Source organism: Eleutherodactylus coqui, chromosome 9 (assembly GCF_035609145.1).
Source record: "Eleutherodactylus coqui strain aEleCoq1 chromosome 9, aEleCoq1.hap1, whole genome shotgun sequence".
NCBI lineage: Eukaryota > Metazoa > Chordata > Amphibia > Anura > Eleutherodactylidae > Eleutherodactylus > Eleutherodactylus coqui.
The window spans coordinates 50,386,518-50,413,322 of NC_089845.1; the positions used below are offsets into that span (position 1 = coordinate 50,386,518).

A 26,805-nucleotide genomic window follows, 5' to 3' on the forward strand; every position below is an offset into this window, starting at 1 on the left:
TGTAGCCTATATATAGGTGAATATAGTAGATAATGATAATCAAACTGTTCCCCAGCAAGCAAAAATGGTATAGCCTTCTGTGCTGATGCATCATGGGATTGATTGAAAGGGAAAGTAAAAAAAATCTCACTCTCAAGATGGTGCCTAACAAGCATCAGACAGGTATAGAAGTGGAAAGAATACACAGACGAGACCCCCAATGTGGAACAATGAGATTAGGGTTGCAGGCATGGAAAAATGTGTTTTCGCCAGAGTGGCCCTTTAAACTTGAAAAACCCTTTAATAATACATAGTGTATAGTATAGTATAGGACAATGTAGACCGCAGCTCTCTGGAGTTTTTCTACATTTCTCTGGGTATATTAACCCTTTGCAATCCAATTTTGAATTCAGGGTTTCCTAGGGGGCTTTCTCTTTCTGCCATTATACAATGGCGCCATCTACTGGCTAGAGCCAGCACTGCGGTATGTGACATGCTGGAGAGGCCCCCGACAACAGAGCGGCCAGTAATCTACAGTAAGAATACCCTGCCGGGCGTCTTCCGAAATCGGAGCTGTACAGCCTTCAATCAGAATGTCTTTAGACGTCAGACAGTGGATTGGAAAGGGTTAATATTGACACCTATGTCTCTAATGTCAGTGGGATGTCGGTTATTTAGGCAGTGCAGTGGGATTTCTTTCATCTGAGCTTAGGGATCGGTGTGACATCTTAATGTTACCCATATAAGATGCTCTTGCTTTTAGCTTTTTTCTCTCTCTCTGTTCATCTCTTTATTTCCCGCAGCGCTCTGCTACCTCCGTAAAAGAACTGCCTAACTGCTGAGCTATCCTTCATAGTTTACATATATTAATATTCATCTAGGTATATTAGAAGGAAGTTCAGAAAAGATGAGTTAGTGGCTAGTAGATTGTACTTGTACTCTTCTAACCTCAATAAGTATGTGCCTCATAGAGTAAAGGTAAGAACCATGTTTACAGGGTTGACAGTTTTGTATCAAAGTCATAGAATAAATTATCTAAATTGCATTTAATTAGAAGTGTTTGTGGCTATACATCCAGCATTTTTCAGGGTTTTCGGGGAGGCTTGCAATATAAGCTCTACCCCGAAAATAAGCCCTAGTCACAGGTCATAAAAAAGTCAATAAGAATGAATTAGGTGCATGAAAAGGGCCATAAAAACGTAATTGCTGCATTTTTGCAACGCTTTTCACGCAGGTCAGCCGAGTCACTTACCCAGCAGGCTCGGTCCAAGTTCCTCCCGCAGCTCTCCAGAGCCACGACACGGTTCCCACAGTCCTCGGCCACCCACACAGGATCACTTCCTGGTTACAAGATTCATCAATCCCGCCTCCACGAAGCAATGGCTGGGATTGGTTCTTTAAGTGCTGCATTGGTTGGCTGAGCAGCGCTGCATTGATGAAACCAATCACAGCCACAGTTCAGCCAATTCATAAATCCTGCCTGCACGAAGCAATGGCTTTTATTGGTTCTTCGACCGCTGCTCAGCCAATCAATGCAGCACTCAAAGAAGCAATCACAGCCATCGCTTCATGGAGGCAGGATTCATGAATCCCATAACTAGCAAGTAATCCTGTGCGGGTGGCCGAGGACTGTTGGAACCACGTCGGGGTTCTGGAGAGCAGTGGGAAGGACCTGGATCGAGTTTGCTGGGAAAGTGACTCGGCTGACCTGCGTCAAAATAAGACATCCCCTGAAGATAAGCCCAAGTTCATCTTTTGGGGAAAAAATTAATTAACTTTTGTGGAAATACGGTATATTTTTATATGTGTGTGTATGTATATGCCTTAGCGTGCCCTGTGTCGGTTTGTAAGTAAACAAATTCTGCCACCATGTGGTTGGATGACCACATGCCATGCTAAGGCATTTATATATGTGGGCCAATAGAGGGGGACTTAACACCTAATTCTAATTCTTTAAACGGTAGAGAACATTGTGGCACCACTCACCAGCAGGAGATTGGGGGCTGAGGGAGAATGATGCTGCACCACCCTCTCAGCAGTGTAGCAGAGAGTGGCTCCTACTACACTCACAGTAAGCACACACATTGAAGCTCTGAATGGGAAAATAATGCATTAAGTGGGCAGTACCAAGCAGGGGAGGGGGGGTTTGAGAGGAAAGCTGCCTCAGCTAAACTCACTCCACTATGCCCTGCACTCAGCAGTGTGGCAGAGAGTGGTTCCTGCTGCACTAACCTGCGTGTTTGACTTAGCTGCATCTGCTTCACCAACCTGTGGCTGTCCATTCTTGCTGCATTCAGTGCCCTCATTGAAGCGCTGTACAAAGATTTACAGCGTGATGTGGGTGGTAACAAGCGTGACGTGGGCGGTTCCTGCTGCATTCAACACCCACACGTGGGGGCTAGCAAATACAAGGGTGCCTATACTTAGCGGTTCTTGTGCCAGGCGGTTCCTGCTGCCCAAGCATGGGGTGAGAGGGTGGAGGACACTTGCATCTTGGATCAGTGGCAGTAACAATAACTTTGCCCTTTAGTGGATGCATTTTCTGTTACAGTCACCATGCTGGAATGGCTATCTACTACTTGCAAGTTATTTATACTAAAATTACAATTATTTTCTATTGAGTTGTTACATGGTTTCAACAAGAAGTCTTTTCTACAGAATACATTAGATGACCCCTTTAAAGGGGTTGTCCGAGACTATTACTTTTACTACGTATTACCTATCCTCAGTATGGACAAAGGAGATAGCGCTGTCTTTATTGCAGCGCCCCTTGCTGGTTCTTCAGGCACAATTTCCTTTGAATTCAATGGGAGCTATGCCTATAGTACCAACTGGGGCCATTGCAATGTTGACAGCCCGGTCTGCTTCCAGCGCTGTCCACACTGACAGCGGGCCTGGTGAACAGCTGACAGGCAGGGATCCCAAATGGCAGACCCTATGCCATTCATCTATCCTGAGAATAGATCATCAACATTAAAAGACCTGGACAATCCCTTTAAGTACACCCCTTTTTCTAATATCAGATCAACTAGTAGTCGGCTGATTGCTAGGGGTTGGCTGCTAAAACCTCTAGTGAGCAGGTTACGTCTCCAAGAGAAGCTTTGGAAGATCACACACTTCTTCGGTACTGGCAGCTCCAGGTAAACATAGCATTACAATGCGTCCACTCAAATTTAGGAGTGGATCTCTCTATGTCGTTGTAATGGTCCCGTTTGGGTTTGTAGCCTTACTATTGTAAGCAATGCAGGCAGAGCATAGTCAGGGGAAGCCAGAGATGGGTACACAGTTAGTATCAGATGCGGCACAAAGGAGCAGACAGGTAGTGTAGTCAGTGGAAGCCAGAGGGTGGTTGACAGGTAGTATCAGTTGCGGTACAAAGGAGCAGACAGGTAGCGTAGTCAGGGGAAGCCATAGGTGGATAGACGGATAGTATCAGTTGCGGTACAAAAGAGCAGACAGGTAGCGTAGTCAGTGGAAGCTAGAGGTGGGTACACAGGTAGTATCAGTTGCGGTACAAAGGAGCAAACAGGTAGCGTAGTCAGGGGAAGCCATAGGTGGGTGCATGGATAGTTTCAGTTGCGGTACAAAGGAGCAGACAGGTAGTGTAGTCAGTGGAAGCCAGAGGGTGGTTGACAGGTAGTATCAGTTGCAGTACAAAGGAGCAGACAGGTGGTGTAGTCAGGGGAAGCCATAGGTGGATAGACGGATAGTATCAGTTGCGGTACAAAGGAGCAGACAGGTAGCGTAGTCAGTGGAAGCTAGAGGTGGGTACATTGATAGTTTCAGTTGCGGTACAAAGGAGCAGACAGGTAGCTTAGTTAGGGGAAGCCATAGGTGGGTGCATGGATATGTCATCTTAACGGTCCCGTTTGGGTTTGAAGCCTTACTATTGTAAACAGTGCAGGCAGAGCATAGTCAGGGGAAGCCAGAGATGGGTACACAGTTAGTATCAGATGCGGTGCAAAGAAGCAGACAGGTGGCGTAGTCAGGGGATTCCAGTGATGAGTACACAGGTAGTATCAGTTGCGGTACAAAGGAGCAAACAGGTAGCGTAGTCAGGGGAAGCCAGAGGTGGGTACATTGATAGTTTCAGTTGCGGTACAAAGGAGCAGACAGGTAGCTTAGTTAGGGGAAGCCATAGGTGGGTGCATGGATATGTCATCTTAACGGTCCCGTTTGGGTTTGAAGCCTTACTATTGTAAACAGTGCAGGCAGAGCATAGTCAGGGGAAGCCAGAGATGGGTACACAGTTAGTATCAGATGCGGTGCAAAGAAGCAGACAGGTGGCGTAGTCAGGGGATTCCAGTGGTGAGTACACAGGTAGTATCACTTGCGGTACAAAGAAGCAGACAGGTAGCGTAGTTAGGGGAAGCCATAGGTGGGTACATGGATAGCATCAGTTGCAGTGCAAAGGAGCAGACAGGTAACGTAGTCAGGGGAAGATAGGTGGTTACACAGATAGCATCAGTTGCGGTACAAAGGAGCAGACAGGTGGTGTAGTCAGGGGAAGCCATAGGTGGATAGACGGATAGTATCAGTTGCGGTACAAAGGAGCAAACAGGTAGTGTAGTCAGTGGAAGCCAGAGGTGGTTACACAGATAGTATCAGTTGAGGTACAAAGGAGCAAACAGATAGCGTACTCAGGGGAAGCCAGAGGTCGTTACATGAGTAGTTTCGGTCGCATTGCAAAGAAGCAGGCAGGTAGTGTAGTCAGGGGAAGCCAGAGGTGGGTACATGGATAGCATCAGTTGCGGTACAAAGGAGCAGACAGGTGGCATAGTCAGGGGAAGCCATAGGTGGATACACGGATAGTATCAGTTGTGGTAAAAAGGAGCAGACAGGTAGCATAGTCAGTGGAAGCCAGAGGTGGGTACACAGGTAGTATCAATTGTGGTACAAAGGAGCAGGCAGGTAGCGTAGTCAGCGGAAGCCAGAGGTTGGTTAACGGGTAGTATCAGTTGCTGTACAAAGGAGCAGACAGGTAGCATAATCAGGGGAAGCCAGAGGTCGTTATATGAGTAGTTTCGGTCGCATTGCAAAGAAGCAGGCAGGTAGTGTAGTCAGGGGAAGCCAGTGGTGGGTACACGGGTAGTATTGGTCACAGTACAAAGGAGCAAGTGGGTAGCCTAGTCAAGGGAAGCCAGATGTTGGTTCATGGGTAGTATCGGTCGCAGTACAAAGGAGCAAGCACATGGTGGAGCTTGAATATATGCCTGGAGCACAACAATCCTGCAAAAGAGGAAGTGGAAAGGCCAGGCTTTTATAGGATGTCCAATTTTGGAGAACAGGGTGGAGCCAAACAGGAAATTGAATCAGGAACAGGAAATAAGGACAAGGTCATGCAGGGGAGCTATCTAAAGGGCTGGATAGCTCAGCAGGTAGAACAGCCATCTGGAGTTCAGGAGCTCCTGGGTTTGAGTCTGGGCAGTCATTGATATACTCCTTATGCTCTGTATTGATTGAATCCTTCTAAACCAGAAGGTATTTACATGACGTTAATTGACCGCTGGGTCAAGGTGGTGCACACAAGTATGTGTGTTCAGGGATGCCAAATTTTTTAGTTATGCTCTCAGTCTAATTGAACGTTTTTCATCGATCACGACCCGTGTGTTGGGTTGTAAGTAAATGGAAACCCAAAGGGGTGGACTTCCAGGATTGTTCAGTGGTAATGACGTTTTTCATCATATTATACCTTGCAGGACTTTAATAGGGAAATCCATTGAAAATAGTCTTCTGATGTCATATATACATTTCAGAATATCCCATTGATGAAGTCTCCGGCGTCGGACCACCACTAATTTGCAGATTGACAGGACAAGCGCTGTTGAAACTGCTCAGAGTAATACTAAACATCCGATACATCAATCTAAACAGTCACTGATGTGAAAAGACCTGTAAACGGATTGTTGGCAGATTTTTAGTAATAGCTGTCTCTCAGATTTTCGACAGCGGAATAGAACATTTTAGACCTTTTGTCTTTTTTTCAGCCGTTGCTCGGTGCAGGCAATGGCAATACTTGAAAAGTCGTTGATGCCGTGTGACAGATGTGCACCTCAATAGAAGTCCAAAACTAGGTCACAGATAAAGGCAGAGATCAAACATTGATTTTTGCTGTCATCTTGAACGACAACCTTCACAAATCAACCACGAAGTCATAAAAAAGGCCGTAGAATGTCAAAAACTTACAAATGTATGGTAGCCCTAAAAATGGTCATCTCCAATAAGGAATAGGAAACAGGTAAAGCAAACATACGTTTTCTCCCCAGCATCGTTTGCAACCGTCTGATAATTTGATATTTGGCAATATTTGACCATAGTAAATGTTAAAGGTCATCTTATATACAAGCAATATACTGCTAAGACCGATACAAGAACCCTAATGTATGCCTTTCGCCTTCTCCGATGTTCTAATTGATTAAGTAGGTCAGAGAGCTGTGGCATTCAGCATCTTCAGCTCCCTAATGTGGATGCTAAACATGAGGAGTCTTGCTCCAACAACTCACGGTTTCTTCTGCCCCGCAGCATCTTCATGCCAGTTTCATTAAATAATATCTTGTGATACAGCCCATAATTCCTCTGCAGATCTCGCAGGATAGGACGGACACATCGTCCCCACTTTAATTTGCTAAAATGTCAAGCGAGTTGATAATTGCATGACATCTTCATGTGTTTTATTGGAGGAGTTATGTCTATATTGGGGGTATTTATCAACCTGTCTGAAAGAAAAACTGATATTGTCCACAGCAACCAATCACAGTGCAGCTTTCATTTCTTAGCGCTGTTGTAAAAAGAAAGTTGAACTCTGATTGGTTGCTGTGGGCCAAAAAGACACATTTGCCTTCCCCTGACTTTTAGCACCAAGCAAGCTGGGTACTTATTTTACCAACCTCAAACGGTTGGAAGGCTGATTCAACCTTCAGCTGGCTACCTGAACCAAGTGGGGATTGAACCCACAACCTTCAGGTCGTGAGCGAGAGCTTAGAACTGCATTTCTGCTGCCTTAACACTCACAAGGCTTTTACCTTGTAAACTGACGGTTTAATCCTTCTGCACTGTATGGTAATAAATCCCAAATAGTCTGGTGGGTGGGACTGGACCATCTCTGCTGCCTGCAGGGCCCTCCAATCACCGGCCATGCTTTCTGTTATTAATGGGTGATGTGATGACATCTCCTAGGTCACCCACAGTCCCATCTAAATCTTGAGCAAGCACGGACTGGCACATACACAGATCTTCTATCTCTATTGTGGGCAGACTTCACAGACTCGGCCCATAGTTGTACGGCACATGTGTAAGATTTGGACAGGACTATGAATGACATAGGAGATGTCACTCGTCAATCACAGAGAGAATAGCCAGGGATTGAAGGGCACTGTGGGCAACAGAGCCGTTCAGGTCCCACCTACTGGACCACTTGGCATTCATTACCATACAGCCCGGGAAGAATTAAACCTCACTTTTACAAGGTATCTGGACATTACAGGTTTTAATTAAAAAAAGCTTTGCCATACTCTCTAATGTATTGTTCCTTACATGCCATTGGTGTCACCAGCTCCAAACTACGGACACGTTCTCTTTAGTGGCACGCCCGGAAAATTTCTGGGGCTTGCTGCACTGACCATGCAGTTAAACGCTGGAAGATTTCTGTGGACAGCTCTAGTGCTGAAACCCTGGCCAGGACACACAGTTATTGTGCCACTGTACACGTTTGCCACTTCGAATTACCCCAGGAGAATCTCCGGGGGTTGGTGCGCTGACATGGTAATAATAAACCTGCCACTGAAGGGGTTGAGTGGAAGCTGTACTGCTATGTTCTGGACACGTTCTGCATCTCCTTGCTGATGATATCATTCCTTTATGCCCTGTAATTATACAGAAATATACATGGCCTGCCACTTTAATACAAACTATCTACCAATGTAAGAATCAGCTCTGTCCGATAGCGTTGGCATCCAGCGTCAGGCCCTGCCTGTTATGAGCAGCTCAAAGCTCCCAACGTCTTTGTGGGCAGAGAAGGAAGCTCTTCACTGAAGCGTTGTATGCAAGTCGACCTTCTTCTGGGCGCTTTACTTCCGGAATTATAACTAGCAGCTCCATGAGACTATAAGATCGGCTCTGCTGAGATTTCATGAGACGCAGCAAGCAAGGCCTCTGTAATGATAACTCAGAGACTCGCGGTAGGGAGAAGGGGCCTCAGTGGATTGTTCTTCACAGCCTCACGGGTACTTCTGGCCGTTCTGGTTTATTTATGCATCAGATTAGTTAAAATGCAAGATTTACAGTGGATATGAAAAGTCTCCACACCCATGAGAAAATGCCAGGTTTATGTCATGTTAAAAACATCCGACAATGATGAAGCGTTTCAGGTTTATTTCCACCCTCCATGTGCCCCGTTATGGGTACAATGCCCCTTCACTGCGCCCCTTTATCTTTACAATGCCGGGGAAAAACAAACTGCTGTCTTTCAGGGTGGAAAATTAAAATAAAATAAGCTAAAGTAATGTGGTTGCATAAATACGCACACGCTCAAGCTAATACTTAGTTGATGTCCCCGTTGACTTTATGACAGCATTCAGTCGTTTTGGGTCGGTGTCTTTCAGCATGGCACATCTTTCTTGCAAAAGCACTCCAAATCTATCAGACTGCAAGGGCATCTCATGTGTAGCGCCCTCTTCAGGTCAACCCACAGATTTTCAATGGGATTCAGGTCTGGGCTCTGCCTCGGCCATTTCAAAACTTCTTCTTGTGAAGTCATCCTTTTGGTGATTTGGCCGTTTACTTTGGGTTGTTGTGCTGAAAGGTGAAATTCCTCTTCAGCTTCAGCTTTTTAGCAGAGGACTGATATTTAGAACTGTTCATAATTCCCTCCAGCCTGACTAAAGCCCCAGTTCCAGCAACAGAACAGCCCAAACCATAATGCTGCCCCCACCATCTTCACTGCGGCTACGGGGGTCTTCTGGTGATGCGCAGTGTTGGCTTTGCCCGAGATATACCTTTTGGAATTATGGCCAACAGGTTCCCCCTCGGCCTCATCAGACAGAACACGTTCCCCCACAGACTGCTGGCAGACATGATGGAAGTTTTGGTTTTTCTTTGTAGGAAGAGGCTTTCATCTTTGCCCGTACCCCACAGCCCAGATATATGAAGAATAGGGAGATGATTGTCCCATGACTACACAACCAGTACTTGCCAGAAACCCCTGCAGCTCCTTTACTGTTGCTGTCGGCAACTTCCTGGAGCAATTTTCTTCTGTTATTTTCATCAATTGCTGAAGGACATCCAGTTCTTGGTAATGTCACTGTTGTGCCAAGTTTAATCCACTTCTTGAGACGTCTTCCCTGTGTTCCATGGTATATGTAATGCCTTGGAGATGTTTTGGTCCCCTTCTCCTGACTGATGCCTTCCAACAATCAGATCTCTTTGATGTGCTGTAAGATCTTTACGGTTACTGCTGAAAAAATGCAACTAAAAAAAGTTAACTCTTTCACACCGGCGAAAATCACGATAAAGTCGCATCTTTGTTAGATATTTCTGCTTTATTGTGAGAATAGGCTCGTATCGCAGCTGCTTGCGAGAAAATCACGCAATTTTTTTTATCGCAAAAGTCAACAAGAGTTTCTAAATTGCATCGCGCAAAAATCGCCAGATCATGCGATGTGATAAACTAGGAGGCTCCATAGGGAAACATGGGAGAGACAAAATTGCACAGCGCAGAAGGATAGAGCATGCCGCGATTTTTTTTCTTGCAACATAGCGTCAGTGAAAACATCGCTAATGGGAAGGAACCCATTGGAAAGCACGGGCTTCACAAACACGCGATTGGTAGCGCTGTCGCATCGCCGTAAAATTGTACAATTTTGTAGCCCGTTTGAAAGCGGCCTAAATAGGATTGGCTAATTTTGAACACAACCACATCCTCAAATATAAGAGGGTGTGAACACTTATGCAACATCATTATTACCGGATTTTTATTTTCCACCCTAAAAGATATCGGTTTGTTTTTCTCTGGCATTGTACAGATAGCCGGGCGCATGGAGGGGGAAATAAATCGGAAGTGATTCATCTGGCATTTTAACAGGGGTGTGGAGACTTTTATATCCACTGTATCATATTACTTATTAAACTTCGTATATGCCAGGCCGCAATCAATAAATGATCTGGACTGCAGCGGTCGGCTGGGGCTCAGCACACCTTTGATCTGCTGAGCAGAATCTTCTGTGTTGCTGGCTCGGTTCTTGCTGATTTTGCCCCTATAGTTATACTAATAACTCGGAGCACATTCTTCTAAAGGAATATTTCTACGGGGCCTTGAAGGGGCTACATACAAGAGCTTATTTTGTAATCTTGTTGCCTTTACCTATCTATACTTTATCTCACAACTTAGAGGAAACAGTAGCAATTTCAAACAATGGGAAACAGTAACACGTTGCTAGTAATTGCAAGTCATAGCATCACAGTTTAGTACAGAAAAGCCGGGGATAGGAGAAAGGAAAGTCTGTAAAGAAGTAGAGAGTGGGAAATAGAGACTGGGCAATGGAGCTCATTGTCTCCACCAGGTCTCTCCAGAACCCATGGGAGTCTAGAAACAATGTCTCCTTCTACAGGTTGTATAGTAGATGTACTAATGCAGAACTGTCTGTCCTAGGGATGGCAGGATTACAAGGCTCTGATCAGTAGTTAGTAATGTGAACTTATACTTCTAGTATATGCCATCATTCTATGATCAGCGGAGGTCCCACCGCCATCATTCTATGATCAGCTGAGGCCCGACCGCCATCATTCTATGATCAGCGGAGGTCCCACCGCCATCATTCTATGATCAGCTGAGGTCCCACCGCCATCATTCTATGATCAGCTGAGGTCCCACCGCCATCATTCTATGATCAGCGGAGGTCCCACCGCCATCATTCTATGATCAGCTGAGGCCCGACTGCCATCATTCTATGATCAGCTGAGGCCCGACCGCCATCATTCTATGATCAGCAGAGGTCCCATTGCCATCATTCTATGATCAGCGGAGGTCCCATTGCCATCATTCTATGATCAGCGGAGGTCCCACTGCCATCATTCTATGATCAGCTGAGGCCTGACCACCATCATTCTATGATCAGCGGGGGTCCAACCTTGAGAATGATGGGGACACCCTTGGTGTAGGCCTGCGTCCTCTTCCTTTGTTTTACCTGCACTGTAAAAAAGAAGCACAAAACTTGGAAGGAGACGCAGCAGTAAATCGTTGCTGCAGACTTTTTGTTCTTGGAATTAGGGGGGGTGTCTTGCACGAATGGATTTCAATCATGGAATCCGTGAACGGTATCCGTGCAGAGGATCTGCGACAAAATACGGACATTGAAATTCATAAACTTAATTTTTCCCCCATATTCGCAGATACAAATTGCGTAAGTGCTGCGGAATATGTTGGCACTATACAAATAAAGATTATTATTATTATTCCTGGAGCGGAAGAAAAATCGTAGCATGCTCTGTTTTGCCGCAGACTCTGCCCGGACGGCCTCCATTGAAGCCAATAGAGTCTGTCCGACCCATAGCCCATACGCAATTAACATCTCGTATGGGATGCAGGTGCCCACATCATCGCTTAGCAACAGCGTGGAAATACAAACCTTGAAGAAAAAACTGTAACGCCTATGACTGACGGCGAGCCGCCGCGGCCATCTGCAATACAGAACAAGCAGGTACGTATGGTGACCGGCCAGGCTCACAGCCGGAATCTGCTGTGGACCTCCCACATGTGGAATCCGGTCCACCTGTGTGAGCCCGGCCTTACTGGTGGTCTCAGAGTTGGGCCCCATTATCATAAAGTGATGTGTTTCTAACTTTCTAGTGATATTCCATCATTTTACAAGGTGTGAAAACGACTTGTAAGGCTGTAGTTACTAAAGGTCTACCACAAGTTAAGCGTGAGTAAGCTTGTATATGACAGCTTTTGCTGAAGGGTCTGATTAGTGTAAGACACGGGTCAAACTCAAGGCCCGTGGGCCAACTCCGTCCTGCCACATTATTTTATATGGCTCACGAGGTCTGGATGCAGAAGGACCGGCTCTCCACTTTCCCCGGAGGAGGCACCTAGCACTTGGCGAAGGGGGCAGCGCCAGCACAGGGAGCGAGTGCCATCTTGGATTTTGAGCTTTGGCACACACCTCCACACCACTCTGTTCAGCAACTCACAGGTGGTGGAACAGTTGTGATATCCCAAGCCACCCTCCGAGCGAGGAAGCTAAAGAGGAGGAAGGGGAGAAGCACCATAAGGGTGCATGAACCTATGCATCCATATTACAGAGTAGTAACATTTAGGGTTCATTCACATGGGCCGATGCAGTTTTAGTCTGCAATTTTTGGACCCAGCAAACTATACCCATCACTCGTCCCCACACGTACTCGCTTTTGTGCTGCTGTACAAGAGTTAATATCACTGGCTCACATCAGGGCGGCTGGATGAGATTTCTCTCTTCGCTCTCCCCCGCCCCTTTCCATTGACATAACATAGCGGCCGTTCAGTACTGAATGGCTGCTATTTACACTGAACGATGATCGCTCATGCACCATAAACAATAGATGATGAGCAGATCGTTCGGTGTAAATAGCAGCCATTCAGTATTGAACGGCCGCTATGTTATGTCAATGGAGAGGGGTGGGGGAGAGCAAGGAGAGAAATCTCCAGCCGCCCCGCTGTGAGGCAACGATACTAGCTCCAGCATGAAAGCTAGTATGTGTGGGGACGAGTGACTGGTATCATTTGTCCAACACTCATCCCCTCTAAATGGGCCTTCAGTGTCCACACTGAGGGACTGTCTGCTGGGACCTCCTCAAACAAAGGGGCTATGGCCTAAGACTCAGCAGAGCTAGGGCCATACTAGATGCTGGTATGGCGTAATGTTGGGTTCGGCTTGTTGCATGCTGAGTTCGGCTCTCGCTATTACCTTTGGTTCTTCTGCTGATGGCAATACAGTTGTATCATCTGCTCTTTACATCATTTTTATTTTTTCTTTATAGGTTTTTAGTGCTTCTTCGCTGTCTTCCTGTTTTAGTAGTTTAAACACTTTCTTTTTATTGTTTGTTGCCCCCTTTACAGCCTAATTGAGCCCTATTGGTTTTCTCCTATGGTTAACCCTTTTATTGCTGTAAGGTATGACCCTCTCACAGTGAAGGCTCTCTCACACATGCGCTTTTTACCGCGATTCAAAACGCTTCGATATAATGCTCCCATTGATTTCAATGGAGCCTCGCAGACATGCGCTCGATCACTATCTGCTCTATTTTGCCGCGTTTCGCGCACTTCATCACCCGTCACAATGATGGGGTGAGCTTAAACCCACCACATCCGAAAATCAAAGTAAAATCGCGGCAAAATGCCCCGATCAAAATCATGCCGTTTTGCCGAGCGCATGTGTGAGAGTAGCATAAGGCCTCCCTTCCCCAGGGGGGGTCGGATTCTTTTCTATGTCAATGATCTTCATACTACGTATAAGAGACCCAGTAAACCTCAGACGGGGGTCTATTAGATTGCTTCAGGAAGCATCAGTCATTTGGAACTCTTCCCTCATATCCCCATAATTGGATGGGCGCACGCACCAATAATTTACGGGGCACCATTTGTACTCGCTAATTTGGTGCTTCCAGTGTTTTATTAACTCCACTTTTACATTGTTTCTTCTTGAATCGAATAATTTTGTCATCAGTTGTACAAGGAAAATTGGCAATAACTCAAACGCGCCTATGAATCCCAATTCAGACAGTCAGATAAGACACTTCTCATAAAACAAACTGCTCCCCGGGGATGCGGCAATGACATTACACTGAATGATAGATATTCCCGCTGTCAAGGCAGCACTGCTACATGTAATGGTGTATTAAAGGGACTCCAAAGGCAATAAAGATATTAGCGACATGTACTCTGCATCCGCAGCTTCATTTTCCCGTTCTTGTCATTTCGTAATCCCAAAATGAAAATAAAATAAAAAACTATGAAAAAAAAACACATAAAGCAAGAAAGTATACAGTATTTATTCCGGGAGGCAGCTATTTAATCTCTCTCCTTTTTTTCTGCTTTGCTAGCATGAAACAATACATTTGGGAAAGGAAGTTGGGCTTTAGAGTCCTTTTACCCGGGGCGCCCAAGAGTCATAGTAGGGGCTCATTCACATGGGCGTATTGTCACCATGTATTACGCATGCGTACAGTGATACCTTGGGTTAAGAGTGCCTCAGCTTACAAGCTTTTTGACTTAGAGCAGGCTCTCTCCTGAATTGTTGCTCTGATTTAAGAGCAAAAACTTGCTGTCAATAGGCCGCCGCTGCTGCTGGTGGCCCTATTAAAAGCAATGGCCTGCCGGCAGCCCCTGCAGTGATTTTCAGGGAAGGGCTTTAAATATAAGCCCTTTCCTAAAAATCATCCCTAGCTGTAGTAAAAAATATATACTCACCTGTCCGCCGCTGCCGGGGCTCAGGTGTGTCTAGCCGCCGATTGTTCTCCCTGCATTTTTATCCCCCCTCCCCAGCTTCAGAGCAGTGCAGGGAGAACAAGCAGCGGCTAGATGCGCATATTTTTATTTTTTTTTACTACAGCTAGGGATGATTTTTCAGGGAAGGGCTTATATTTAAAGCCCTTCTCTGAAAATCACTGCGGGGGTGCCCGCATCCTATTGCTTTCAATAGAGCAACACCATCCCCATTTATATCAGTGGGAGAGCTTCGCGATCCGCAACAGATTAATGGCTTTTCCATTCATTTCAATGGGGAAAATTGATTTGACTTACGAGTGTTTTGGGCTAAGAGCTCCGTCATGGAACAAATTAAACTCTTAACACAAGGCACCACTGTATATCCCATGTGTAACACACCGTGAATGGAGGCAGTGAAATCAATGGACTTTCATTCTTCCATATAGACTTGCGTATGGGCACTGTGTATTGATACACAGCGAAAATAGATCACAGCATGCTATATATTTTTCTGCGTAACATACACACACCTTGTATGGGCTACGTATGATACACTGTCCATACGCATGCATTGAACAGAGCGTGGAATAAAATAATCACACTGCATTCCATGACCGCGTCATTCGCGGGCGTGTGCAGCGCCATATGCAGCCCTTACGCGGTCTTTGCCGACAGAGCGTATGGGCTGTCATGTGTCCAACGATGCAGGAGGGCCACAGACTTGTATGCATACACCTGTGTGAACATGCCCTAACACAGTAACATAGTATGTAAGGCCAAAAAGACATATGCCCATCCAGTTCAGCCTATTACCCCCAATGTTGATCCAGAGGAAGGCAAAAAAAACAATGAGGTAGAAGTCAATTTTCCCCATTTAAGGAAAAAATTCCTAGGTGAATGAATTATCATTCGTCTGAGCACCGCCCGTGTTTACACTGAACTATTATCGCTCACATTCGCATGATCCAACAAGTTCCATGTAAAAGAGCCCTTTAGGAGCCCCGCAACGTGAGATCATCCCCCTTTATTTAATTATCTGGTTAGTCGGTCAAAAATATCAGGAGAAAAAAAAAAGCCTTACGTGCTGATAAGAAGGTGTTTTCTGCTTTTTTTCATACATTTCAATGATTTGTGTCCCATTTAAGCAACCCAAGTGTCGCGTCAGCTGCCAACGTGCGGCAACTGTAGCGCACGGGATCTGCTAACAGCGCAGATCCGGGAAGCAAACCGTAAATAGTAAAGAGAAAATAAGGTAAATGGGAACTATCCCTATGGGGCTCTAAAATGTGAACGTCCCTACTGGAGATAAGCGAGCGTACTCGCTAAGGCAAACTACTCAAGCCAGTAGTGCCTTGTGCGAGTACCTGCCCGCTCGTCTCTAAAGATTTGGGTCTCGGCGGGGAGCGGCAGGGGAGAGCAGGGAGGAACGGGGGGGGGGGGGGGGGGAAGGAAACCTCTCTCACTCTCTCTTCCCCCCCCCCCTCCGCTCACTCCTGCAACTCATCGCTCTCCCCCGCTGGCACCAAATCTTTAGAGACGAGCGGGCAGGTACTCGCATAAGGCACTACTGGCTCAAGTAGTTTGCCTTAGCAAGTACGCTCGCTCATCTCTAGTCGCTGCCTAAATAGTGAGTGTACCGCCCCGGTAAGGACGCACTCACTCTGGAACCTGAGGTACTCTCTAAGGGTGACTGCCCACTACAGTTTTTTTTCACTGCGAAATTTGCAGCGTTTTTTTTTTCTGCAGGGGTCTATGGGACTTGTAATGTTAAAATTGCAATTTACCGTGAAATTGCGATTTTGCGCGATCACGATTTTAACATTACAAGTCCCATAGACCCCTGCAGAAAAAAAAAATGCAGCAAATTTTGCAGTGAAAAAAAACTGTAGTGGGTAGTCACCCTAAACCTGATACCTGAAAATAAAAAAAAACATAATCCTAGTGTACACACTCCACAAATAATCAAAGACCCAGAACTTATCTTGAAGTTGCAAGAAGAAACTCGGACTCCAAACAGAGGAGGAGTCGCTGCACACAGGTATGATCTCCTTCACTCCCAGAAGGAGACTGCTGGAACAATTGGACAGTAGAGAGCCCAAAGTGAGAAGGAAGTAAAAACCCTCCTGAGTAGTCCTCCAGGTATCCTCAAACAGCCACACACCCAAAACTACTCTGACCAGAGTCGGAGAACACAAAGCATAGAAAAACCAAGACACCAGTAATGTGACTCACACCGACACAGCACCAGGACTTGAATATGGCTAGATGGTGGGGAGCATCACCGGACTGCGGCACATACAGCGAGATCGGCCCATTTGTTTCTTAATATTGCCGCTGATATTTGGAAAATGGATACACATCTGTATAAAAACAATGCAGTACTATCATCCAAGTGTGATCTAACCTCATAATACAGTATAATGAGGGGCAGCAGCATTATACAGAACTCACCACCATATCAGCTACTGAAACCAGTGTTATACACAATATATAATCCTTCATATTCCTACTGTCCCGTATAACCCAGCGCAGCTCCAGAAATAAGAATTGCACCCATACTGAACCATAGGGCTCTTATGCGCTTAACCCTTTCCAATCCACTGTCTGACGTCTGAAGACATTCTGATTGAAGGCTGTACAGCCCCGATGTCAGGAGATGTCCAGCAGGGTATTCTTACTGTATATTACTTGCTGCTCTGTTGTCGGGGGGCCTCTCCAGCATGTCCCATACCGCAGTACTGGCTCTAGCCAGCAGATGGCGCCATTGTATAATGACAGAAAGAGAAAGCCCCCTAGGAAACCGTGAATACAAAATTGGATTGCAAAGCGTTAATACGCGGTAAAATAGAACATCCTGCGTTCTTTTTTTATGCGTGTAACATACGCAAGAAATATACGCAATTGTGAGTGGAGCAATGAAAATCAATATACTTCCATTAATGCCATTTACCATGTATTGCGCACGTAATACTCAATTCAAATACATTGTTGTGAGCCCGGCCTAGCAAGAAGAGATTGTACACTATATAGGAAGGTAGTTCTAGGACAAATGATGTGCTCAATGTATACCTTATGTGGCAGACACATCCACAGTTCTGGTATGGTTTGATGACATTGTGCATGAGCGTTCTTCAGCACCGGCGACGGATACTGACGAAATTAAAAATCCAAAACTTACCGACTTCCCCTTTAATTGTGGTTGCCAATAGCAACCAATCCCAGTGCTGCTTTCATTTCATTGGTTGCTATTTCTTTCTGTCTACCAAATCTTCACCTCAATGTGGAAAAACAGTGGTTTCCACAGAGGCAGTTAGGCCAGACACACAGGGGCGTATTTGCACGCGCAACACGCAATGAATAGAACCCATTGATTTCAACGGATTTATTCACATGCGTATTTTCCTGTATAATCTTGCAAAACAATGGGGATTGGTGCACCAAAAGTCCCCATAGTGGTCAATAGGGATGAGCAAGTGCGTGGGAAATATGCTAGAAGATGTGTGATACACTGCATAATTGTGAAGGAAAAAGAACACATTTGGAACTCATGAGACTAATTAGCAATCAGTACAAATGAACATGTCTTATACAAGGAAAAAGTGCAGTAAAATACACTGATGTGCACGCAAAAAAGTGCATTCCACAATTACGCAGTGCTCATATGTGTGCAAATCCTTCTCCCGCTCGTGCGCAGCCGGCCGTACAGGCACGCTGCTGTTCTCCCACGCTGCTGTTCTCCCATTCACTGTAATAGTCAAGGCCACTTCTCCGTTGGGATAAGAGACCCGGAGTCCCTGCTTTACAGGCCCATTCAGACGGCTTTACAGTATATCCGTGCCTTGTGCGGTCTGTGTATTGTACTTGTATTACATGGACGAGGCTCCATAATATCCTATGGCACGATTCAGATGGCTGATTCTTCTCATGGAACTCACTGCATTTCCACTTCCCATCAGTTTTCATGGAGGGGAATATTATCTGCGCTCTGCAGGGTCTGTGTGTATCCAAGTGCTCACGGAAGGGTTTTTTGGGTGGCAACTTGCTTACGATGCCTGAATAAAGCCTAAGAGCGATAACAGCGATGTGGACTCCATAAATCGGACATTTATATGGGAAATAGAGATGAGCGAACGTGTCCGTTACGGACACATCCGCACCCGGACACCGGCTTTAGCGAACACTGCAGTGTTCGCGCGTAAGTGTCCGGGTGCCGCCGGGGGGCGGGGAGATGCGCGGCGGCGCGGGCGGCAGTAGCGGGGAACAGGGGGGAGCCCTCTCTCTCTCCCTCTCCCCCCCACTCCCCGCCGCACCCCCCCGCGCTGCCACGGCGGCCCCCGAACTTTTTCGCCCGAACACCGAGGTGTTCGCAAAGTTCGGTGTTCGGGCGAAAAAGGGGCGGGGCCGAACGTGTTCGCTCATCTCTAATGGGAAAATAGCAATGGAATGGGCGGACTACAATGCCCAGAGAGGTTCTCAAAATTGGGATTAATAACTATGTATAATATATCAGGGGACAACACAGGGATCTCTACCATCATCTGTTTATACCCAGGACTGTGACTGCAAAGGCCTATTTAGACACAACGATTTTCGCTCAAAATTCGCTCAAAAGCAATCTTTTGAGCGATAATCATTGCGTGCATTTACACGGCATGATGATCGCTCAAAAATCGCTTAAACGGCAGTTTGAGTGACAGTTTTGAGCATTCACTTTGAGCGCTGGAGCGCTGTCTTCTGTATACGGCTCCTTTCTTCTCTGCACTTTCAGCTGGTGTCCGGCTGAGAACTGCCAGTGGGATACCAGCTGAAGGAATCTTATCAGCGCTGCCGGGTGAGATGTCAGCCTGCGCCGCTGATAAGAGTTATTGCTCATTTCTAGAAAACTAGAAGCAAGCGATGAACAAAAAGTGCACGATGGCCGCACGTTTATACGCAATGGTTATCGCACAAAAGACAGCTTCCTTGCCTTAGCATAAATTTTGCGCACCGAACAAGACTTTTTTTGCACAAGACATGTTCGTTTGCGTGAAGCAAACAAAGACACACTGATTTAAAAAGCTAATTAGGTCAATTGGTTCCAGACGTGTTGTTTTTCCTGCAGAATTAAACATCTCCATTGACTTTTATGGGGACCTTTGGTGCGCTAATGCAACGGAAAATAGAGAATGCTGATTTCAATGGGTTCGTACAGAAGCGCGTATTTTTTCTGCATATTTCGAGCGCACGAAAAAAAAGTCAGCGTGCTCTATTTTCCTGCGCATTTGAAATTCACCATAAAAGTCAATCGCGATGCGTAAATGTGCGCAAAATATGCTAGGAGATGTGTAAACACTGTGAGATTGTGCAGGAAAAAGAAGACATCCTGAACCTGTTAGACCAATTATGGCTGGGAGCAGTGCAGTGAAATACCCCCATACACAGGCAAAAAAACCAAGCTTCGCTCATACGTGTACAAGTACACATACATCCGTGTGAATCCGGATAGCACAGTGAATACATAGTGATTAGAGATGAGCGAGCGTACTCGGAAAAGCACTACTCGCTCGAGTAATGTGCTTTATCCGAGTATCGCTGTGCTCGGGTCTGAAGATTCGGGTGCCGCTGCGGCTGACAGGTGAGTCGCAGCGGGGAGCAGGGGAGAGCGGGCGGGAGAGAGGGAGAGAAAGATCTCCCCTCCGTTCCCCCCCGCTCTCCCCTGCAGCTCCCCGCTCCGTGCCAGCACCCGAATCTTCAGGGACGAGCACAGCGATACTCGGATAAAGCAAATTACTCGAGCGAGTAGTGCTTTTCCGAGTACGCTCGCTCATCTCTAATAGTGATATAACAATGTAAGTAAGCGGACCAGAGAGAGCAGATGGGAGTAATGCTTGGCATGCGAGGGACTGGGGGGCACTGCTGTCACGGGGCTTCTGCTTACTGTTGGACCCATTAAGGGTCTCTGTCGCGGCCGCCCCCTCGCTGTGTTACATGACATTGATCACATAACCCGCTCTAATGGCTTTCACAGTTTATGCACTCATTCGCTGATGGAATTAATAAGATGCATAATAACGACAAGACGTCAGCCGGTATGATGTGAGCTTTATGTTCATGCCGACTAGTGATTCCTACCGGTGATATGCAATTAGCCACATCTGACCCATATGAGGCGTCCATCAATACAGCAGTTGCTGCTCTTTCCAACATGAGAATGCTACACATCATTTAACGCATGGCTGAGATGATGCTATTTGGGTGAGTCGATCCGGCTCATCGGCAGCACAGCGTGTTCAGGGCAGATGAGTCCTATACTGTAAATAGATGGGATATTGCTGTGCGCCACATTCCACTTCAAATACTCAATTCTACACTACAGCCCCTACCGTGGCAAGCTTGGGAATACACTAACCCCTTCCCTCCTGCTTCACTTTCAGATGGTGATCTACAGAATGAAGAAGGGATGATGGAAAACGGACAGCCCATCGGTACTCCTTCATCCTCACTTCCGGTCATAACAGAGCTGGATTCAAGTTCGGGGGACACTTGTGCATATGAAATACTTCCAACCTCTGAACTCATGGATGGGACAGGTGACTGCCCATAGAATGTTATAGTCACAAGCGTTTAGGGCATGGGGGGCTGCCACTTCTCTCTTCCGCAGTGCCCTTCCTTTATGCCACGGTAGTCACAGCCCAGTGTCTGCATACTTACTCTCCAGCCCGTTGCAGGCGGCAATCTGTTACTAGCTGCTACATTGTAGCTTCTTGTTCCTGCACCCAGAGTGATAGATGCCGGAGGAATGCCGCACAGTCCTCCCCTGATGGCTGCTGTGTGCCGCTTGCAGAGGAGTGATCTGTATCCGTCTCTCCTGGAAGATATGGGCCCTCAATATTTGCTGTGGGTAGAGTTGGGCACACATAGAGCAAAGACCAGATTGCCGGGGCAGATTTTCTCGTCTGCACAGCTTTTTTATGCTAATACATATCGATAATCTCGACCACTCGGTGTGGAGTCGCTCAGTCAGTTATATCATACTGGAAAATATTACGTATATCCCTTTTTGTATTATTATTTCGGATGTGATGTTCCTTCTGTCTGAGTGAGGCCGGCTTCATGCTGCAGTCTGAAATACATACTTTGATGTGCTGCTGTGTTCACTCTGTGTTCTCGGATGTATCAGTGGCGCCATCTGGTGGCAGCCTCAGCATAGATTGCGTGTGGCTTTCTGTATGCTAAATCAATGTTTCTGCTGTGAAGTGCGTACATTTTGTTATGTAGGTTTTATAGGGGATATATAGATGATTTCCTTTTTGCAAAAGTTGGCTAGGTCTGCGCCAAGTCTATAAAGATAGTACAGCCCGATCTAATCTTTGCAGTTATAGTTATGGTCATATCTAGAAAAATCATTACTGAGCTCCTGGTATGCTGCCCACACGTCCCTGATGTCAAAATGCTACCTTCGTGATCTACTCATACCATATACATAGTATACTTGTGAACTAACCCACGCTGTTGTAACATGTTCGTTGCTACCATACATGTAACAGTGTCATGTCTGTGATGTGGTTTGTGTTCCTCAGTGTCTGAAGATCTCTCATCCGAGCCAGGATCCCTATCCCAGGATCCAACATACAAGCCAACCCTGCTACTGCCCCCCAAAAAATCAACTTACCCTGTAGACCATGAAGACACCCCTGTGAAACCACTAACTCTCCTCAAGCAGCCCCCTGCCCTGCCTCCTAAACCTCTTTCCAGAATTGCCAATCATATAGCAGGTAAGAGAAACTACTACACCTCGTAAACATCTTCCTCATTGACTTCTGTGGGTACACGACCCATATTTCCCGATTGATAGTTTCCCATAATATGATTAGCCCCTAATGTGAACATTCTTCTTGTCTGCACAATGTATTGGCTGTCCCATTCATGGCTTCCTACAGATCAATGTTACCGCATGTATATTATATTAACACAGAGAAAAAGTTAGTGAATTCTTTGGAATTACCTGGATTTCTGCATTGATTACTAATAAGATACGGTCTAAGTTACAATTCTACACAAAGCCAATCGAAACTAATAGCACACAAATAGTTTTAGTGTTCATGTCTTTTATGGAGCACATTGAGTAAATATCCACACTGCAGAGAGGGAAAGTAAGTGAACCTCTGTGTTAATTATTTCTCCAGGAGCTATTTGACAAAAGGTGTTTTAATTAAGGAGATTTGATTAAAAGTGTTGGATTTGTATGTGTTTTGCCCATTAAATAAAGGTACACAAAGTCTGGTTATAGACAAATATGTTCTTAATAAACAGTGGTTAGTGTGAATGAAGCCTCAATGCAAACAACTTTAGAAAGACCTCATATTATATGAATATACAGTTCAAAGAGATAAAGTAAGTGAATTCTTTGGAATCACCTGGATTTCTGCATTGATTACTAAAATTATACAGATGCAGCTGGAGAAGGCTACAAAAGGATTGTTAAAGACCTGGTTGTATATCAGTCCGCGGTTAGACAAACTATCTAGAAATGAAGAAAATTCGGGACGGTTTATACCTTCAAGGATTGGGTGGCCTCTTAAGATCACTCCAAGAATATAACGGGCATTCCTTAAAGAGCTGATAGAGAGCTTAAGAGTAACAGCAAGAAACCTGCAGAAGACCCTGCAGACAGGAGAAAAGCCCCTCTGTTCGTATGTCCACTATTAGAAAAAGAAGGAAACAGGAATGATGTTTATGGAAAGACACAACGAAGGAAGCAGCTGTCTCAAGTTCATCCAAAACCACGTGGGTGTTCCAGAAAGCTTCTGGAAAGATGTTCCATGGACAGATATTACAAAAGTTAAACCTTTTAGCACAAATGTGAAACACTCTGTTTGGAGGAATAATAACACTGCGCACCAACACCAAAACGTCATCCCAACTGGGAAACATGTTGGAAGGAGCATCAGAGTTCGGGCTGCTTCGGTGAGAACAATGAATTCTAAGGTGTATCAGAACATTTTACAGGAAAATGGGAGAGCAGCCGTTTATGATAACAAGCCGAAGAGACATCAAGTGGTGCAACAAGACAATGACCTAAAGTGCACAGGTAAATCAGGTAAAGAATGGTTGAAAACGGGGAGGATTTCTGTTTTGAAATGGCCAAGTCAGAGTCCCGCCCCCATTGAGATGCTGTGGCACGAGTTGAAGAGGGCTGTGCTGGCAAGACATCCCAGAAATGTTGATGTACATTTTATAGGAATACTTTACAGAAAATGTTTTATGGAGGCGGTTGCTGCTAAGGAGGGATCTACAGGTTATCAAATTCAAAGATTCACTTACCTTTTCTTTCTCCCTCCACCGTGGGTGCATACTCAATGTGCTCACTAAAATACATGAATGATGCAACTGTTTGTGTGCTATTAGCTTAGTTTGATTGTGTTTTGTATATAATTGTGACTTAAGATAACCATCAGATCACATTTTATTAGCAATATCTGCAGAAATCCAGATGATTCCACAGGGTTCACTTACTTTTTCTTGCAATTGTATTATCTGACATATTTGGCCTTATCAAATGTTATAGTCCAGATCTGAATTGCATTTTTAGTTTAAGAATTGCTAAAGTGCAGCTTTTGTACCAAATCTAGATTATAGTGCCACCGTGATGTAAAGCACTCTATCACTATGCTCAGTTGCAGTTACATAGACATTTGCTTCGAGTCTGTCAGTTGTTGTCTTCTTGTTTATCACACATGAATGTGTTTTATTCAAAATGTACTACACGCTCAAAGGTATGTGAATATCCATTCCCTTCTAATGTGTGGGACTGACCATATCGACCACATATACATGAGTATTAAATCAAACACACAACCATGTACTCTCCATTGACAAACTGTTTCCAAATTTCTGCCTTGCTAGTGTAATTGTGAAATAAAAACTTCTAGCAGGGAAAAGTCATAAGAAGCAATAGACCACACAAGCTCCTACCGTGTTTCCCCCAAAATAAGACACTGTCTTACATTAATTTTTGCCACAAAAGAGGCACAGTGTCTTATTTTCGGGGGGCTTATACTCTGGTCCGCGGTGTCCCGATGGTCTCCAGCGGTGCTGCTGCAAACTACAGAGTCCTCTACGCCTGCCATCTCAGCTTCTGCTGGTGACAGGGCTTTGAATACCCCGCCTCTAGCAAAGCAAGCGCTGCGATTGGCTAATGGAGCAACCAATCACAGCTGGCGCTCAATGAGCCAATCACAACCATTCAGTGATGTCATTCCTGTCGCCCATTTTTTTAATGGGGCTGGCAAAAGCATTGCACAGGGTGCAAGGTGCACATGAGTGCAATGCGAGGCTTCCTATTGAAAACAATGGTAAACACGGCGATCTTAGCCACGAGCGGCGAACCGCGGCTCTTAGCCACAAAGGAGGATCGTTACTTCCCTTGCATCCATTTCACTGGAGGCCGTTCCCCATGAGAAGCCGGTGTTTGGCTGTGCAGCACGTCTACAGCAGGTCATAACAGCAAAATGGGGCTCTGCTAAGTACTAAAGATTTAGTCATAAAGGGGTTGAAGAATTCTGACTCCGCAGCAGTCATTAAAAGTGGTACTTAAATTTGGAGAAACAACTTATATTCGTTGGGCTGAGTTATTTAATGTTCTCGTTTGATTTGTTACAGCTGAAATGTTGTAAACTTGGCAAATAAACCTAATTTGCAATGAGGGATGGATAATTTTGATTACACCTGTAGATGTACTCTTAAGGCCGCCTGCACACGGGCAGATCAAACCCGCATGTGGGATTCCCACAGCGGAGTTCGACCTGATGACCCCAGCTTACCTGTCCGGCGGCTTCTGTGGATTTGCCAGCCGGCACTTCGCCGCGCATGTGCAGTAGCCGTCAGCGCTGGAGGGGTGACGCGTATCCCGCAATACTTCTGCAATGCATGCTGGGATTTATTCTGCGCGAGTGGATACTCGCAATCGATTTCCACTTGTGGGGATGAAATGTCTTTTTGCCATTGATACTATGGGCTGCATTTGCTGCGGAGTCCGAAGGCGGACACCCACCGCGGACCCCGCAATGCAAATACGCCCGTGTGCAGGAGGCCATAATAAGAGAAGAATAAAAGAGAAACGTTTTTCTTCTACTTTGCAGTCTAACTCAAAAGCTGGTTGTGCAAAATCCTTCCAGCGACATCCTTAAGGGGACATTCACGCCTTCTTTCTCTGCATTTACACTTTCTATTAAGGACTACTTGTGAATGCCCGTAAGGGGATTCAGATGGAACCCTTCATTTCTATATTCGGAAGGGACACTAATAGGTCTCCACTTTGATGAGTTTCCGTTTATCTCCAGCATTGTGGGCCTTGATGGACCGCATTATTCTTTCTGGTTCAGAATGCTGGAACTGGGCGGAAGGCTACTAAAGCCGAGATCTGTTGTTTCTGTGTCGGCAATAGAAGTGAGGGGTTCCGTATCATTTCCTTTTTCAGGGATTCAGAAGTAATTCCTGATGGAAAGACTAGATAAAACAAGGTGCTAATTCCCCCCACCTTACATGTCCGTGACATTTGGATCCGTAATAAGACAGTCATGTATTACATGCCCGCTGCAGTACAAGGTGTGTGATGAAAAAGGTAATTTACCTGTGAAGTCATGGAGAAAATCCCTTTGCTATAGTCCTTGGAACGTTACAGATTTGGTAGTTATGCGATTGTGCCTCCTGATATAATCGTACACTCGGTTGAGCAGCGGCTGTGATCTCATCGTCTCTATTCTCTTACCTACTAATATGGATGGTTGATGCTAAATGACTATTTGCCCCCTATGAAAGCATGAAGAATTCTGTAACACTTGCGGCAGCATTCGCCCCATATTGGACAATGGAAATCCTGTGCGGCATGTTGTGAGATTGACATTACTGACCAAATCAGCCACCGGAAACCCTTATATAACCATTATTGGATTCTTACTCGGTTTAGCAAAATACTAAGCAGAAAGATGATCGCTGTAGTAAGCAGCGGTACCACCCCGGCGTCGGGCGGCATACAGGTCGCCAACACTTTATGTAATACTTGTACTTGATAGGGGCTTGTACACCGCAGCACGCCCAGCCATGGAAGAATGCTTGGCATTGACAGCTACACTCGCGGCAACAACCAAGTGATGCCCCATTTACACGGGCCGGCTGACATCTAAACTTCTCGCTCAGCGCTTCACATTCTTATGTGGAACACTGAGCGGGGAGCGTTTAGCCGCAGCAAGAAGTGCGCGAACCAGCGATGATTTTTAGGCCTCTCTCACACATGCGCTTTTTACCCCAATTACCGCGGCGTTTTGAATGTCACTGTATAACGCTCCCATTGCCTTGCAGACATGCGCTTGGCATCTGTTATCTAACGC

The 26,805-nt window shown here is 45.7% G+C and overlaps 1 protein-coding gene across 6 annotated transcripts in view; it reads left to right on the forward strand.

The window, feature by feature from the left end:
* The window catches only part of PHACTR1 (phosphatase and actin regulator 1), a 299,050-nt gene that overhangs the window by 237,013 nt on the left and 35,232 nt on the right, over positions 1 to 26,805 (forward strand). For all 6 annotated transcript variants that reach the window (XM_066579374.1, XM_066579372.1, XM_066579373.1 and 3 more), the window contains exons 4-5: positions 20,851 to 21,006; positions 21,997 to 22,191. In XM_066579374.1, the coding sequence (XP_066435471.1) occupies positions 20,851 to 21,006; positions 21,997 to 22,191 (351 nt within the window). The remainder of the gene's footprint in view (positions 1 to 20,850; positions 21,007 to 21,996; positions 22,192 to 26,805) is intronic.